The following is a 15,704-nucleotide window of genomic DNA, read 5'->3' on the forward strand; positions in this document are numbered from 1 at the left end:
GTAGACGACCCGACGATCATGAAGTAACCCGAACGATACAAGACCGATTACGGTGACCTGCAGGCCTTCCTAGCGTTCTACACTAAGCATCCCTTGGCACTTGCTTACTGTACCCCACGACCCCCCCGGCTTCCGCTGCATGCCACTCGCAACCACCTTGAATTTCTGGGGACTTGTGGGGAGTATCAGCACCGGGGTCAACCTCAGGTAGTCAACTGGCAGAATGCGAGGCTGGCTCATGACCCTTTACGCGATGCCAATCATCCTAACGGCCCTCTACCAAAGTAGATTCGCCGTTCCTCGCGCCTGCACATCATCGACTCTCGTTTCCCGCCTGCCCTCATTTTTTCAGCTTTCCCGCACAATGTCGAGCACGTTCCAACACCGAGACTACCACATCCCGATCACCCTCCCCCCTGGCCTCTCCCAAGAAAAGCTACTCAACTTCCACCCATTCACCGTGAGCGCAACCCACCCCTAACTGTCTTCAATCTCACTGACATCTGGCATGTTACCTCAAGTCATGGCTCTCAACCCTGCAAGCCTCCCTCTCCCTCCAATCCACCAACCCGTCCCACCCATTCCACCCCTCTCCGTACGCGCTGCACTCAATCACAGTCCAGTCGTATGACCTCTTCGGGGGCACAGACAACCCCCGCCTCGGCTTCGTGAAGCTCACGGCGGCCGTCTCCAATGCCCAAGGCGAGACGCTCCCCGGTGCTGTCTTTCTCCGCGGCCCGTCCGTCGCGATGCTGGTCATGCTCATACCCGACGACATCGACCCCAACAGCAGCGAAAAGGACAATGACGACGAGAGGTACGTGGTCATGACAGTGCAGCCGCGCATTGCGGCGGGAAGCCTGGAGTTTGTTGAGCTGCCTGCGGGCATGGTGGACGAGGCCGGGGACTTTGTGGGCCAGGCGGCGAGGGAGATCCGGGAGGAGCTTGGGGTGGAAATACCGGGTTCGGAGCTGGTCTGTTTGAGCGAGATGGCTGCGCGGGGAACGGAAGAGGGTGGTGATGGGGGTGGTGGTATTGGGAAAGGGGATGGGAACTTGCCCAACGCGGTGTACCCCTCCCCTGGAGGCTGCGATGAGTACATTCCAATTTATATGCACGAGCGCAGGGTCCCGAGGGAACAGTTGGGCGAGTGGACGGGCCGGCTGACAGGGCTGAGGGAGCATGGTGAGAAGATCACGTTGAAGCTGGTCAGGATGAAGGACCTCTGGAGGGAGGGAGCCCGGGACGCGAAGAGTCTTGCTGCCTTGGCGCTGTGGGAAGGATTGAGGAGGCAAGGCAAGCTTTGAGTAGGAGGTGAGTCCCGTTAGCTTCGTGATATGGCCATTCCATTATGGTTGCGGATTTATCTCCCTGTTTTATCTAGCCCGGCATGCCCGACCTCTACCGTGTCAACGATTTCAGCATCCCTGGTTGCCCAGTATTTCTTCAAAGCTTAAACCGCTTAGCGATTTCGATGCCCTCAGCGAGGTTGGCGATGCGCGCGTCAATGGCATAGCCTTCAGCTTCCAGCTTGATGCACTCTTCCCAGAGTGCGTCCAATTTGACAAGGAAGACTTCGATGAACTCGTTCTCTTCGAGCTCAGGCTTCAGGTCTTGGTTCTCAGGGAGGCTCATGTCGACGCTAACATGAACCATGCGGAGGTTTGTATTGCAGAAGCCGGGATCTGCCAACATGTCAGAAGAGGCGGGACGTGGGTGGATCAGCAAGGAAGTACTAACCATTGAACATTACCGGTGACATCTCTATCACCTTTCCAACGTAGCCGGTTTCCTCCTTGAGCTCTCGGATCGCCGCCTGCTCCGCCGTCTCACCTTCGTCTATCAGACCAGCAGGAAGTTCGATGACGATCTTGTCCAGGGGCGGGCGATATTGCTTCTGAAGGACGATTTCCGGGCCTGTGGGGCCATTGTTGGCTTCCGAGACTTAAGAGGTGAAATTTGAGTGGGAAATACCTGTCTCCTTCTCCAGGATGGCAACGATGCCAACGCCGTCAATGTCACTCCCCTTGGGCCTCGTTGTCCGCTCGGCAGATTCCCATGTTCGGGTGACACCTTTGGGGTCTATATACGTTTTCCTATGTTACTTGTTAGACGTGGTTTGCTTCCTTTCCAGATGGTATGAGCTTGTGCGACCCGGACTTACTTGACCAGTTTTGTCCAAACCGCCTCATTCTCATGCTAATCATTATTCCGAAATTGGTTCCTATTCCTTCTGCTCGGTGCCGTGTTTGGCTGCCGGGAAAGCGACTTACGAGAGGATCGGTGGATATCACCTTGGCTTCACCTTCAGCCATAGCTTCGCGGATCCTTCGAATTGGAAGCACGGTATAAATGTGTGATGCTTTGAGGTACCCTGAAACTTGAGCCACTGTTTCTTCGTGGTAATTTTGTTGAGGAAGGCACTTTAGGATCACGTCGGTTCCGGGCGATTTGAGAGTGGCCCCGTGTGTTTGGTTGAGACCCGCTGGACCGCACGGCTTCCGTAGTGGGTCGGTCCGCTAATCGCTAATCGGATGGTCGCCGGCAGTGTGGTTCGCCAGCTCACTGGCACCTTCCCCTGTGCGATGAGGTGGCTGCCGTGCTGGCTTTCAGGCAGGGGGCCCACCTGCCCGCAATCAACAAGACCTCAGTCAAGTGGATCTCGAATACGCGGTCAAGATGCCATCGCGGCCATCTGCAATGACATGCTGTCCACTTAACAACTCCCGTCCCCGGCCGTTCGCAGACTTGCGAGGCTCGTCGCAATCGGACACGCATTGGTTGTAACTTGTCGCAAACCACTTAAGTCACCCAACCAATGACCTCTCACTGTGAAGTGAGAATGTCGGTCATGCCCGTCGATGAGCGTGAGGCACAGTACGTAATTAGCACCCCAGCGGACGTCAGCAACAAGCACAGAATTCGCACATTTTCCGTGCCCGGGCAGTTCCCTTCAACTTCCCCTCGGGGGTGACGGTGACTAAACGATGGCTCAAGTTGGGCAAGTCGTCCCAATTCGCTATCTCTTATCCAGGAAGTTATATACGCCGCTAGCTAACGTACGTCTACACATCGTAAAGCTAGAATCCGTCTGATGTCGTAAAGGGCCTGTCGTCAGGTGTTTGCCCTGTGAGACAAAGGGACGACTCACTATCTCGGCAGGGGTCGAAGACCTGAAAACGTGCCCAGGACCATCTCCCTGCAGACCGTTTTGTGTCACCACAAAGAAGTCAGGCACCTTTGTTCGCAACCAGATTCGTACGACAGATTCCACATACCCTGATATGTAAATACGTACACTGCTGATTCGCATGAAGGCAGGAAAACTTGAAATGCCACAGGAAGACGGGCAAATTTTCCTATAACCCAGCGCCTACTTATCTCCCGTCAGCAGACAATCTACCCAATTTAGCAGGTGCGCCGTAGCCTGGAATCGTCCTGCAACTCTGCACGTCATCCCGGTTATTTATTGATAGCGGCTTCAATCCTGCCGCACCTTATATTTGCTTGTCTATCTCTCCGCCTTCTACTTTCTTCCGACTCCCGCCATTTAGCTGCGTCCATTGTCAAATCTCATCCGATCTGGGGTCGCGCAACCCCCTGCCACGCCCCATCATGTCCCGGGTGGCCGCCAGCCGTTCGGTCGACCGCATCGACACAGACATGGACACAGACACGGAGCGGACTCCGCTGCTGGCCGGCACGCCCACGCCAACCGCCAACACCGCCGCCGCCAAAGGAACCTTTCAAGGCTCTCCGACCTCGCAAGAGAACGTTTCCCCCGACTATGGTAGCTACAACGGGCATAATGACTCCGCCACGGGGCCTGACCCCCTCGCCCACCTCCGCGACGTCCTCCGCCCCAGGGTGCTCTTCCTCGCATTACTAGGCGTATTCCTCGTCGAGCTCGGCGTCGCCATGATGATACCCCCCATGAATGCCATCATGGAGAGCATCATCTGCCGCCAAAAGCACCCGGAAATCTTCCTCCCGCCTTCAGCCTCGCCCAGCATCGGCGAAAGCTTCCACGGGACGGCGGGCACGTGGATACGGCAGATCACCGGGGGCATCTTTCTCACGGATGACCCAGTCTGCAAATACCCGGACGTACAGGGCTATCTTGCGATGCTAAAGGGCTGGGCTGCCGCGTTTGATTGTATCCCGGGTATCGTGGGCGCAGTGCCGTACGGGATCCTATCTGATCGGTGGGGGAGGAAGGGCGTGCTGGCGATCAGTATGTTGGGGATCTGGTTGTCGCAGGCGTTTATTCCTGTAGTGTTCTCCTTTTCGGAAGTGATGCCACTATGGACGATATGGTTTGCATCGGCGTTTCAACTGTGAGTTGTTTCTTACTTGTCTCATACTTCCACCATCCTCGCGGGTTTCGTAGCTAACAATCAGGTAGGATCGGTGGTGGTGGGGCCGTTGCGACGGCCATGATTTATACCCTCATCGCTGATGTGGTGTCAGTTGAGAGCCGTGCGAGCGCCTTCTTGCAGGTTGGCGCCGTTTTCCTCACCGCCCAGATGATTGGTGGTCCTTTAGCTGGTCTCATGATGGTCTGGAACCCTTGGATTCCACTCCTCGTTGCCGTAGCTATCCTCATCCTGGCCAACTTCATTGCTCTGGTTATCCCCGAGACTCTTGGTGTCCACGGCCAGCAAACGACGCCCCGGCCTGAGTCCGAGAATGGAGACGGAATTTCCAAGCGGCACAAGCTCTGGCATAAGGCCCGTTCTGCTCTAGCCGAAACGTGGGCCTTTGTTATCGGCAACCAGCGTGTGGCATTCTTGATGCTTTCACTGGTTTTTGTCGTTCTGGGCCGATTTGTCAGCGACTTGTTGCTTCAGTACGCAACGGATCGATACGGTTGGACGTGGAGCAAGGCATCCATGATTCTGTCAATCGGGACCGCAGGAAGCCTGGTCACGCTCATGGTCTTGCTGCCCGGCACGAGCTGGCTTTGCATTCATCGTTTTGGCATGCCGGGAGTCTCGACAGATCTCTGGTTGTCCCGATGGTCAGGCGTGGTGCAGATTCTGGGCTGCTTGATCATTGCTGCCGCAGGAAATGGCGTGTTCTTCTCATTTGGGCTGATATGGTTTGCTCTTGGATCGGGCATGTCGATGCTAATCCGGTCCCTCATCACTGCACTCGTCGAGGAACACCACGTCGGTACCGCCAACACACTTGTCGGCTTCATGGAGATGGTGGGTCTGACAGTGGCTGGTCCGCTGCTGGCCAAGAGTCTCAGCGTTGGGCTCGATCTGGGCGGGCCGTGGGTCGGTCTACCATTTCTCACCGGCGGCTCCTTTTTTGCTACCTCAACCATAATACTCTGGGTGTTCAGGTTGCCCAATACTCGCGGGTCAGCAGCTGAGCCTTCATGATGAGGGCCAAGTTGGAGCATCAGACACCGGAGTCAACGAGCGGCGACTGTGTAATCACTGCATCATTGCTGCAAGCCCTTAGAATGGGATCTTGAAGTCTTGGACCTTATAGAACGGATAGAGACCATTGGCTGGGCAGTTCTGACCAGCGGGGCATGTCGGGAAATAGAAGGACATAGGGTGTAATAGCGCAGTTACAATCCTTCCAGAACATCACGAATGGAGCAATCCGGGCGTTCGGTATCGCAGAAGACTACATGGTGGAGAGGAGCGGATATATCTGACCGAGTTCTGACGTGTTCATAGCGAATCGGTTTCTTAGGCGGCAAATCTTCGACTAGGTATATCGAGGTATATGTATGAGGACAATCCACATCCTACATTGTTGCTGCGAATGGGAGAGCATTAGAGGAATTAAGCATGTGAAAGTGTATATGGCGGAAGCAAATGTACACATGGCACCCTGGAAATCAACGGCGCAGGCTATTGATGGCAACCCGGCAGCCCCCAAGGCGGACTATCGATTGCTAACGTTGTGTAAATCATTTTCACTGGAACTACTGCTAAACTACGGAAACGTTACAGTAGTCTTAGAATGTCCTGGACTCCTGGCTGCTCAAGAAGAAAACAAGCGTTTTTGCATGTGTGCACAATGTTGGCTTTCAACGCTGTGCCACCTGCAATGCCGTGTGATGTGAAACGGTTGTTCCTGTAGTTACTGTACTGTACAGTACATACATACCCCGTACGACGATCACCAAAAAGTCTTATATTGCGATTGTCCTCCTTTCCCGTGTATAGTTACCCCGCCTTCGTAGTAACCGCCCTGTCTTCTGACTTCTGGACAGGAGGAGGGATTTTTCGTGATACGAACGCGCCGGGACACGGCCTGAAGCAGCATCACGTAAAAAAAGGGCGTGCTCAATGTCCCTGGGCGCACTTACCGCGGCCCACGCGATGCCGTGGTTGGCCAATCTAGCCTTACGAGCACAATTTGGCCAGGAACCACCAACCTTTGGGGGAGGGGGGGTCCAGGAACATTCACTAGCAATGCTGTTAGTGTCGCAACAGAGCCAAGATTCCTACAACAAGCTGTTGTCGGCTACAACAGCTTACAGCAGTACTGGTCAGGCCAACAGTATTGTACAACAGGAACAGGCTGTCTTCCCAACATCCTGTTTCTTTAGGGGCAGTATATTCCTGGCGACTACCTGTTATATCAACACCACTCAATTCCCCTTGACAGTATTGTATCCTACCTTTTCCCCAGAGACTCAAATGCTCCTTCCCTCCCCGCACCAGGCACCTTATCATCCAGCTTTTTGCATCGCTGGTTACGTGTGCTTGAAGTGTAATTGCCTGTAGATGTACTGTAAATTGTAATCTTGTAATCTGTAGGTTGTAAGTTCAACTCCAAGTTGTAGATTATATTTTTTCATCTTTAGTCTAGATCATTGTAGTTTAGACCTTTTTGTAGTTCAGACCTTCGTATATACTATAGTTCAGCCCAGCCCTACAGGTTCAGTGAATGACCCTATAGAGGCCCTTGCTTTTGGTCCTTAAGACTCTTGGAACACTATGTTCAACGAACATAATGATTGCCTACAACAGTCTGTTACCCCTTATCATTCCTAGGCAACCATGTTCAGCGAACATGGTAATGCCTATACCAGTCTGTTACTCCTAGGAACAGAGCTAGGAACAGTCTGTTACAATGGAACAGTCTGATTTGACGTTGCAAGGCTGTTGGGTCGGCTACTGTTATCTTCGTCAAGGGACTGATTCCACGATGTCCGTGCCAAAATGCTGTTTTGGCCTTAACAGGCTTGCCACAGCTATGTTGTATGACCCCCTCCTCCCTGCATGGCATCACTGCGAGCGGCTGCGGTGCCCCTGATTTATTTCCAACGCTAGTCCGTTTGCGACCCTGCGCTAGCCCAAGCTACCGCCACACCCATGTTAGGCGAATAATCTCCACAATTGGAAGATTGGAAGCTTCCCACTGCAGTTCCAAACGCCAATTCTCTCTTCAGCTCTTTGCTCTCTTTCCGGTTCGGATGCCCCTGGCTGAGTGCCGTCGCTGCGGTTCTTCCTCACCGCATCATTTCGCAGTCTTTGGGCCAGTCACTCTTTTGCCATTTTCTGCCCGTCTCTCGCTTCATTCACGCATTGCTTCACGAGTTGCTCGGTTGTCCTCGACTGCCAAAAAGCGCTACCTTATCTGCCTCTTTTGACGCACCCCACACGACACTGACCCCTTTTTGGATTTGGCCCAAGGTTCAGCTAACCTCCACCCAACGACGAACCCCGGGTAGTCTGCCGGGCTTGAGTCCGCAACCCGATCACGACCACGACCACGGGCATTACAGATCGAGATGGCCTGCATGTTGTAGTTGCTCCTGAGCGCTCTGGACCGAAAGAAGCGTGCTCGCAACCATATCAGTTGCGCCAAGGATCACGCAATGTAGGCCATTGGGATAATCGATTGTCAAAGTATCTTTACCCTGCTAACATCTTCTACGGTAATGTATTAGTTTAATCATAGTCCTGCAGTCGCCATGGTTTCATTCTTCGGTCTCAAATTCGGAGACAAGAAGAAGTGAGTTTCCCTCGGCGAGCCTCGCAACGGGGAAGCCAGACGGAGTGCTAATGTTACAGGAAATCGGATGCCAAACCCGCTCAAGGCAAGGAGCCGCACCAGTGGAAACGGATAGACCAGAATGCCTTGGGAGAAGGCCAGTTCTTCGGCCAGAACATCGGCAGGACTGGCGTCACCAATGGGAGCATACGTTCCGTGTCGCGCGCCGGCACGGCCCAGCCGGGCGCCATCAGATCCCCGTACTTCCATGATACCCACAACCTCGCCGCTGCTAGCATGTTCGACTTGAGTGTAGGACACGCTCGCACAGGCAGTCAAAGGAGCTTTCAGATCAAGCCTCACGCCTCGGATGTAAACCTGCGAACGCGGTTCGGCGCCATGAATGGCTCCTCGACGAGCCTGGCACTACCCAGGCCGGGATTTGGATCCAGACCAGGCACCCCCAACAGGGCCAAACCATGGGTCAATCCCTTGGATGTCCATTTCATGAGGCCTGCTACACCAGGCGGCCCGGCAACCCCAAGATCCCCACTTGCCCATTCTCCGATGCAACTCCCCCAGACACCTACCGAGACCGCGGAAACGGGGTCAGTGTTTGGTGAGGATGCCGACGAGATGGTAGATGCCATGATGGCCGCTGTCAAGAAGCGGGAGCAACAGGAGAAGGAAGCAAAGGAGAGGGAGAAGGAGCTGGAGAAGCAGAGGGAAACAGCCAGGTTAGAACTGGAAAGGCTAGAGAGGCAGAAGTCGAGCGAGAGTATCCTGGCAAAGAAGCCCCAGCTTCAAGAGCGGCAAACAGAGCTGCGGCAAAAGCCTCTCGGCGGACCGGATGCGGAGAGGCCCGTGTCTGGAGGCAAGCTTGATCGGAGACCTGGCAGCCGCAACGGGCCGGGCGGGACGAATGGTCCGATTAGCCAAGCACGGTCTCCTGCTCTCCACCAAGGCCCCCCTCCAACAGGACCTCCTACACAATGTCTTCCTCAGCCTCCAGGTCAGGGAGCACCGCGTCTAGGACCTCTCGATGCCCACACAGACTCCCACAGTGCGCGCAGCCCTGTAACGGTTGAAACGGACCTAACGGACCTCGGACCGGAACCGGGGCCTGTTGTCCGATTGAACAGCTGCAACCCTCAGGTTTGCCGACCTTATCGTCCTCCTGGCTATGGAGAGCCTGAAGGTCGTCCCAGTGGTATAGATCCTCCTGCTGCTCTTGACACTGATGTCCAACGTGCCCCTTTTCGAGGCGCCGGTCCTCGTGATCCTAACCACCATGGCCCCGGGTCTGTCGAGATCCCTCCTCATGGCGTCCGGTCCCAGAGAGCGGTTGCTCTCCCCAGCGCTTTACCACGTGCCTTCGGTGCGGGTGAGGGCCGATCACAAAGCCCCAGACCCAACATCTCTGACTTGGCACGGAATAGGACACGGAGCCCCGCGCTTGGCGGTTCCGATTCCGATGGGTATCCCTCTTCCGGCTTCAGCCCGGATCCCAAACCTTCTGCCAGCGGGCGAGACACACCAGCCCCAGACCAGCAGAAAATGGAGTTTCTCATCTCCACTCTGGCATCCCCTTCTGGCTCAGTGTCGAGATCGTCGATCGATGAGGAGCCAATGGAGTTTGCGCGGCCCATCATACGGGACGTTGCTGCTAAGCGCGATACATTACTCACTTTGAATGCGCCTCGACAACAACATAGCCTGTCAATGAGAATCGACGAGCTGGAGAAGACGCTCACCAGACAACAAGCACACACTGCGCAGGTGGAGACCATCGATAGAGCTAGCACCAGCAGCAGCCTCTATAGCGACGGCGTCGGGGACGACGAAGAGGATGATGACGGACCGATACTCTCGATTCAGCCAGCGCCGCTCCGCATCCCCCCTAGTCTCGCACCTGCACAGGCAGCTCGACCGCAGAGCCCCATGATGGGCCCACCCCGGCGCGGAGTCGGACCCGTCCCACGGCGCCCGGCATTAGAGGAGTATGGAATCCCGGCTCGTCAACTTGCTTCCAAACCACGTGGTGGTACGCCAGTTCCGGCTTCGGCCAGCAGTAGCGTAGACAACTACGGCTCCCCGCCTACTCGCTCCAATACGCCTCAGTTCCGTCATCCTAACTGGCAGCGCGAGGCGACCCAACTGAGTCCTGCTTCGACGCTCGACACTGCTGACCGACCTCGTCCCAGCCCCGTCGTGGACACCGGTTTTAACTTTGACTTTGGCCCGGGCGTTGCCGGCCCGCCCACTCCGGACTCAACCTCATGGCCGTTATCCTCGCCGACAATCGAGATGAACCCAACGGCCGCCCTGCCCCCCTCTGACCCGCCGCAACCACAGAGCCCGGGACCTGTCCAGGGGAAGTTTACCCGGTCCAAGGTCCCACCTCCGCTTAATCTCAAGTTCAACTTCTCTCCGGATGCGCCGTCACGGGATGGGGCTTCGGCCATGTGGACACCACCGCTGCGGTCAGCTCCCGTCGGGGCGTCGGCGTTTGACACGCGGCCGGCGACATCGGCTGGCCCCGGTCCGTCTAGGCTGGCTGCTTCGCCTCGGCTGGTCTCACAGTTCCCGGGGCCCGTACCGAGGGATGACGATCCTGCCGCTGTCATGGGCATTGGAATGGCCCGGGGCCCCAGTATCCGTGAGGTACGCAGGCCGGGCACTGCGAACGGCAGGGGGATGGTCGACGCTTTTGGGCATGAGTTTATCTGAAGATCGTATGCGACGGGGCCGCAATGTTGCTAGAGGATCTTTTGGACTATTGTCGGATTTCGAGATGAACTACTGTGTATAAGCTCTCCTTGTTGATGTTCCAGGCATATCTGCCCTGATCTATCCTATGAAGGATTTGGATCGGCTTCACGAAACTGTCTAGGAATTGAGCAAGCAGGCTTGTTGAATGGAAAAGGAGCAGTCAGATATCGAGGGAATCACCACGGGCTGGTCTCCGGTTTACATGATGACACAAGACTTGGAACATCGTTCTGCATGGGGTTCCGACAGTTGATAGCAATCAGATTCTTGTATCTGACGCGAGAATAGAGTAACCAAACGCCATGCTATCGTACGCTAGAAAGAACATCCCACATGGCTTTAAACCTGCCTGCCAACAAACGCCCTGATATGGCCTGGCGTATTCTATGCACTACTATTTACAAGACAGCAACACGAGACTGCCCCACAACCCTCGATTTACCCTCAAAGGCCATCTATGCAACTAACTAAACCGCTTGCCTACCTAGCCACATAAAGGGGCAGCCAAGGTACTACTAGTACTACCCAAGAAAATTCCTAACGGTCCCCCCAACATTATCAACATCAAGCAGGAACGTGTCGTGGCCGAACAGGCTCTGCTCCTCGCTCAGCTCGAGGTGGGTCACCTTTTCGTTGCCCGCCCGGCGCAGCGCCTCGGCTACCTCGCGCTGCTGCCACGCGGGGAACAAAATGTCGCTTGCCACACCCATGACCAGCACCGGGTGCTCGCGCAGGGGGGCGAGGCCTGCTACCAGGTCCGTGGGCGGGTGTGAGCCTTGTTGTTGTTGTGCTGCCGCGTTGTGCAGTGCGTTGGAGGAGGAGGGGGCGTCGTGGTGGAGTGCAGAGGAGGAGCTGTCGGGCTGTTCTTGGTAGGGTTTATCCGGCAGGGTGAGGTTGCATGATGCGGCGTTTGTTGGACTGCTGCTGCTGCTGCTGCTGGTGGCAGTGGTAGTGCCTTGAGCGAGCCTGACCGCGCGGCGGGCGGCTGTGGCGCGCTGGTTCTCCTGGCCGAGGTCAAAGAGGTCCATTGCCTTGCTGACGTAGATGAGCGAGTTTGGGTCGTAGGTGAGGCAGAACTTTTCGCCGGCGTGGTCGAGGTAGGTTTCGACGAGGAAGTCGGCGCATAAGGCGGGGGGTTTTGCGGCGTCGGCGCGCCGCCGCCCAAAGCGCTGCTCCCATTCGGGCCCGGAGCGGTACGTGATGGTGGCGATCTCGCGCGCGAGCTTCATGCCTGTGTGGGGGGGCACGCGGCCGTAGTAGAACCCCCGGTTCCAGTTGGGATCGTTGAGGATGGCGCGCCGCTGCACGTAGCGCATAGCGATGCTGTACGGGTGGCTGCGCGCGCAGGCGCTGATGGACACGATGCGCCCCACGCGCGATGGGAATTGTACGCCTGCGGCGAGGGACTGCATCCCGCCCATGCTGGAGCCGACGCTGGCGTAGAGCTTGTCGACGCCGAGGTGGTCGAGCAGGCGAAACTGGGCGCGCACCATGTCTTGGATGGTAAGGATGGGGAAGCGGGTCGCGTACCGCTTGCCGTCGGACGGGTCAATGCTGGAGGGCCCCGTCGAGCCATAACAGCCGCCGATGATGTTGGTGCAGATTATGTGGTATTTGTTAGTGTCGAGGGCGAGCCCTGGTCCGATGAACTTCTCCCACCAGCCGGGCTGGGGGTTTTCGGGGGTCGAGTGGGCGTGTGACGAGGCCGAAAGGCCGGTGTGGAGCAGGATCACGTTGGAGCGGGTTGAGTTCATCTGGCCCCATGTTTCGTAGGCGACGTCGAACTCTGGCAGCATGCCACCGTGGTCGAGCAGGAGCGGCTCGTCGCAGTGGAATATTTGAGTTGCGCCAACCGTGTACGACGGTTCCGGGCCGCTCTGGTCAGACCGGGTCGAGGCGGCTTGTCTCTGCAATGTCTCGGAGCGGCTTTCGAGGGCATCAATGCATGGGAACTCGATGGCCGGGTTTGAGGGAGCATCACTACGGCGAGCGGGCTGGTTGTGTAGGTATCGGCGGGTCCTACATGGCTGGGCTGTGGCCTGCCGGCGCAGGTTGGATCCCGGTACCATGGATGTGGGAACGGGAGTAACCGCTGCTGCGGTTGGCAGTAGCCGGGCGTTTGAAGTCGTTGGGCCATGGCTGTAGAAGCGTTTTGAGGCGGCTGGAACATGTCGCAAGCTCGACAGCAATACCCGGCCTCGAGGCTCCATGTCGAATTCTAGTCCAAGAGTGTGCCAATTGTGTGAGACAGTGAAGAATTGAAAGAGTTCCAAGAGCTCAGGGTGTCCGGCAGCCGTTGCCGGCGCCGTCGATGTATTGTATAACACTTGAATTTCCAATCCCGCAGTCGGAGGTGGAATTCGTCATTTCACGTGCGTCTTGGCATTAATAATGCGTAGCGTCGCATTGCGCGCAACAGGTGGGGCAGCAGGACCCTGCGCCTTAGGTAAACATAGTGGGGCTAAGCCAGCTTGGCCACTTGCTGGGGTGATGTCACTGCACCATCTGACGTGGAAGGAACGTCCATCGTGTCTATGTACATACTGGCACATCTCTAGGCAAGCAGGCTCTGCAGGCACTTCTAGACGGCTGCCTAACTGACTGCTTCCTACTTCAGACTAAGGGCGTCTATACTAAATTAAATAGAGATATTGAGCCAACGCTTTCCAGTTTCCAATCCATACCTGCCAGTCTCCTCTCCTCGACCGTTCAATTTGTTCTATCTTTGCGAATGTCATCCTGGCTAAGCTAACTTCGTACCATCATGAGCGCCGCCGAGAGCAGTACAGATACTACTAAAGAAGATGTTCCAACAGAAAATGCTCCATACGAGCCCACCATCGTTGATGTCCTGGTGGTCAAAGCAATGCTGAACAAGGCCCTGAGCCCACCGCAGGAGATTATCGACAGAATCGTTGACTTGGCCGAGTACTGGCCGCATACTACATCGGAATGGACCTCACAACAAGGAGAAGATCCCCCGCCGACAACTCTAGCGTGGGGTAGAGGACAAGAGAATGTTTTCGTGGTAAGACCCTTACTCTCTAGCCCTCACCCCTTATTCTCCTCTATCTAACACCTTGGGTTGCCTGTTCTCGCCACAGCTCCGTGCTCCACCTCTTGGTCTCCCTACCTGGAGACGCTCTCCCTCCATACCCGGCGGTCAACCCGAGAGAAAGACGCCAAAACTGCAACCAGCCGGCGAAGAGTTCCCGTCTGAGGTCTTCCAGCGTCTCACCAAGATGCCGATGCCAATGCTCGTCCACCCTTGCCGCCGGATCGTCTTCACCATCCGGAGCAGGGATCAAGGGTGGGGAGGCGAACCAGACACACAGGGCACGTACAACTCCTCGTGGACCTGGTTCGAGGCCGGACTGGAGCGATGGTGCAAAACAAGTACATCAGAAACCGACACGTCCACCGGGCAGCAGTCGGAGCAACCCTCGTTGATGGTGGACGATCTGTCCACCGTGTTACCACCAGTCAGGTGGGACGAGACCAGACGGCAGCACGTCTTCGATCACCCGCTTCTTCCACGAGAAGACCTGAAGATCCAGTGCAACGAGGTCGCGACGAACGAAATCCAAGAGCATCGCGTCGTGTGGTCCTACAACGACGATATTGACCCGGATCGCGACACCGTGGCGGCGGCCCGGCTCGAGGAAAGTGGGCGTGGCACTGCTACGGGGACTGGCAAGTTTGTGCGTGACCTAAAACTTGGTGACGTGGTTACTGTATGGTCCAAAGCGCGTTTTGCGGGATGGCAGAACCATGTCTCATCGGTCAAGGTAAAGGTTTATTACGCTGTCTAGTATCAGGGGCGAGCGGGCCAGTTTTGCGAAGCCTTTTATTCCAGTAAAGCGAGAATGCGGGAACGAGTGTCGCCACTCAAAGTATTTCAGGGGTTATGAGTGCAGCTATGCGTGCGTTGGGCGTGGCGAAGGAGTCTTCGCTGAACGGCCCCTACGTATTGGAATTGTGGACGAGGGAGCCCAGTTCGTGGTGAGTCCCCAGGTGACCTCAACCAGTGTGCGATAGATGAGGTATTGTATATACACCGCAGCCTAGGGACAAAGAGTTCGGTAGATCTGATGGTCTAGACACGAAAAGAGTAAGGCGCATCGTCCAATGTTAGATCTGCGTCATACCTTTAAGTCCACCGGCCTTGTTAGGTGGACACGTTTTGATGCTTCCACATCGGATGAACCAGCCCATCATCCCCAGCTGCCCCCAGAGCCGCCTCATGGCACGTTGCGGTATCCGTTGCGGTATCCGTTGATATTCGAGTCGGCATAAGAATAGCAACTAATAATGGTTATCGCTCCGGCCAGTCATGGACCGCATCCTTGTGATATAAAGCCAGCCGTCGGAGATTCTACCGCTCGCACGCGGCAGCCCTTTGATCAAAAGCTTTGAGCAGCCTCGGCATTACACCATCGGCTGGTGAATCCTATATCACCGGGCTGTATTCTACCAGGGTCGTTCCCGTGTTTGCATGGCCGGGCCGGCAATTGGTTCTCGGCTTTTCCATGAGCATAGCTGCCAAGATGATTTAAAAGGCTAGAACCTCATGTCAGTGAGCACCGCGGATGAGTGTGTAATTACGGAGGTACCTTCTTTCCGGGCCGGCATTGATCCCGTCGAGGAAGCCTGCGGGCTTGACGTTGGGTCTTGCTCGAGAGAGATATTAGGAGCCCCCTGTAGGAGAAGGCATCGGGGAGTTTCTTTGTGAGACGGTTATGTATTATATTCGACGATGCTTGAATCCGGTAGCACATTTGAAGCCCCTTATTTTACATATGCCCAACACCGACATCGAGAGAGGGTTCTTCCATCTTAGCTACATCCTGTGGCCAGCCAAGTCGGATGGAAATTAAGGAAACAACCGGTGCAAAACGACGTTCCAAAAGCCTAACAGATCTCGCCACAGGCGAACACGATCCCGTTCATCCTGTTCATTCAAC

At 55.9% G+C, this 15,704-nt stretch overlaps 6 protein-coding genes across 6 annotated transcripts; 4 read left to right on the forward strand and 2 right to left on the reverse strand.

The window, feature by feature from the left end:
- Positions 1-364: 364 nt before the first annotated feature.
- On the forward strand, positions 365-1,307 carry N656DRAFT_698797 (uncharacterized protein; the record flags this gene model as incomplete). The annotated part of the gene is made up of 2 exons (XM_064810737.1): positions 365-460; positions 522-1,307. 2 exons carry the CDS (start codon positions 365-367, stop codon positions 1,305-1,307), a joined length of 882 nt encoding a protein of 293 aa, XP_064675355.1.
- Positions 1,308-1,446: 139 nt separating this feature from the next.
- N656DRAFT_794220 (uncharacterized protein) lies at positions 1,447-2,315 on the reverse strand (the record flags this gene model as incomplete). The annotated part of the gene is made up of 5 exons (XM_064817250.1): positions 1,447-1,685; positions 1,741-1,917; positions 1,975-2,096; positions 2,165-2,199; positions 2,274-2,315. 5 exons carry the CDS (start codon positions 2,313-2,315, stop codon positions 1,447-1,449), a joined length of 615 nt encoding a protein of 204 aa, XP_064675356.1.
- Positions 2,316-3,663: 1,348 nt separating this feature from the next.
- On the forward strand, positions 3,664-5,390 carry N656DRAFT_700317 (MFS general substrate transporter; the record flags this gene model as incomplete). Its single annotated transcript, XM_064810860.1, has 2 exons — positions 3,664-4,337; positions 4,406-5,390. The coding sequence occupies 2 exons, from the start codon at positions 3,664-3,666 to the stop codon at positions 5,388-5,390; spliced, it is 1,659 nt and encodes a 552-aa protein (XP_064675357.1).
- A 2,558-nt stretch (positions 5,391-7,948) lies between these two features.
- N656DRAFT_764931 (uncharacterized protein) lies at positions 7,949-10,698 on the forward strand (the record flags this gene model as incomplete). The annotated part of the gene is made up of 2 exons (XM_064813362.1): positions 7,949-7,989; positions 8,049-10,698. The coding sequence occupies 2 exons, from the start codon at positions 7,949-7,951 to the stop codon at positions 10,696-10,698; spliced, it is 2,691 nt and encodes an 896-aa protein (XP_064675358.1).
- A 286-nt stretch (positions 10,699-10,984) lies between these two features.
- On the reverse strand, positions 10,985-13,074 carry N656DRAFT_774005 (homoserine O-acetyltransferase-like protein). Its single transcript, XM_064814177.1, has one exon. It carries the CDS (start codon positions 12,948-12,950, stop codon positions 11,262-11,264), a length of 1,689 nt encoding a protein of 562 aa, XP_064675359.1. The 5' UTR covers positions 12,951-13,074; the 3' UTR covers positions 10,985-11,261.
- A 430-nt stretch (positions 13,075-13,504) lies between these two features.
- On the forward strand, positions 13,505-14,552 carry N656DRAFT_764933 (uncharacterized protein; the record flags this gene model as incomplete). Its single annotated transcript, XM_064813363.1, has 2 exons — positions 13,505-13,768; positions 13,845-14,552. The coding sequence occupies 2 exons, from the start codon at positions 13,505-13,507 to the stop codon at positions 14,550-14,552; spliced, it is 972 nt and encodes a 323-aa protein (XP_064675360.1).
- Between the last annotated feature and the right edge of the window lie 1,152 nt (positions 14,553-15,704).

Source organism: Canariomyces notabilis, assembly GCF_033297395.1.
Source record: "Canariomyces notabilis strain CBS 508.74 unplaced genomic scaffold N656scaffold_1, whole genome shotgun sequence".
NCBI classification, from domain to species: domain Eukaryota; kingdom Fungi; phylum Ascomycota; class Sordariomycetes; order Sordariales; family Chaetomiaceae; genus Canariomyces; species Canariomyces notabilis.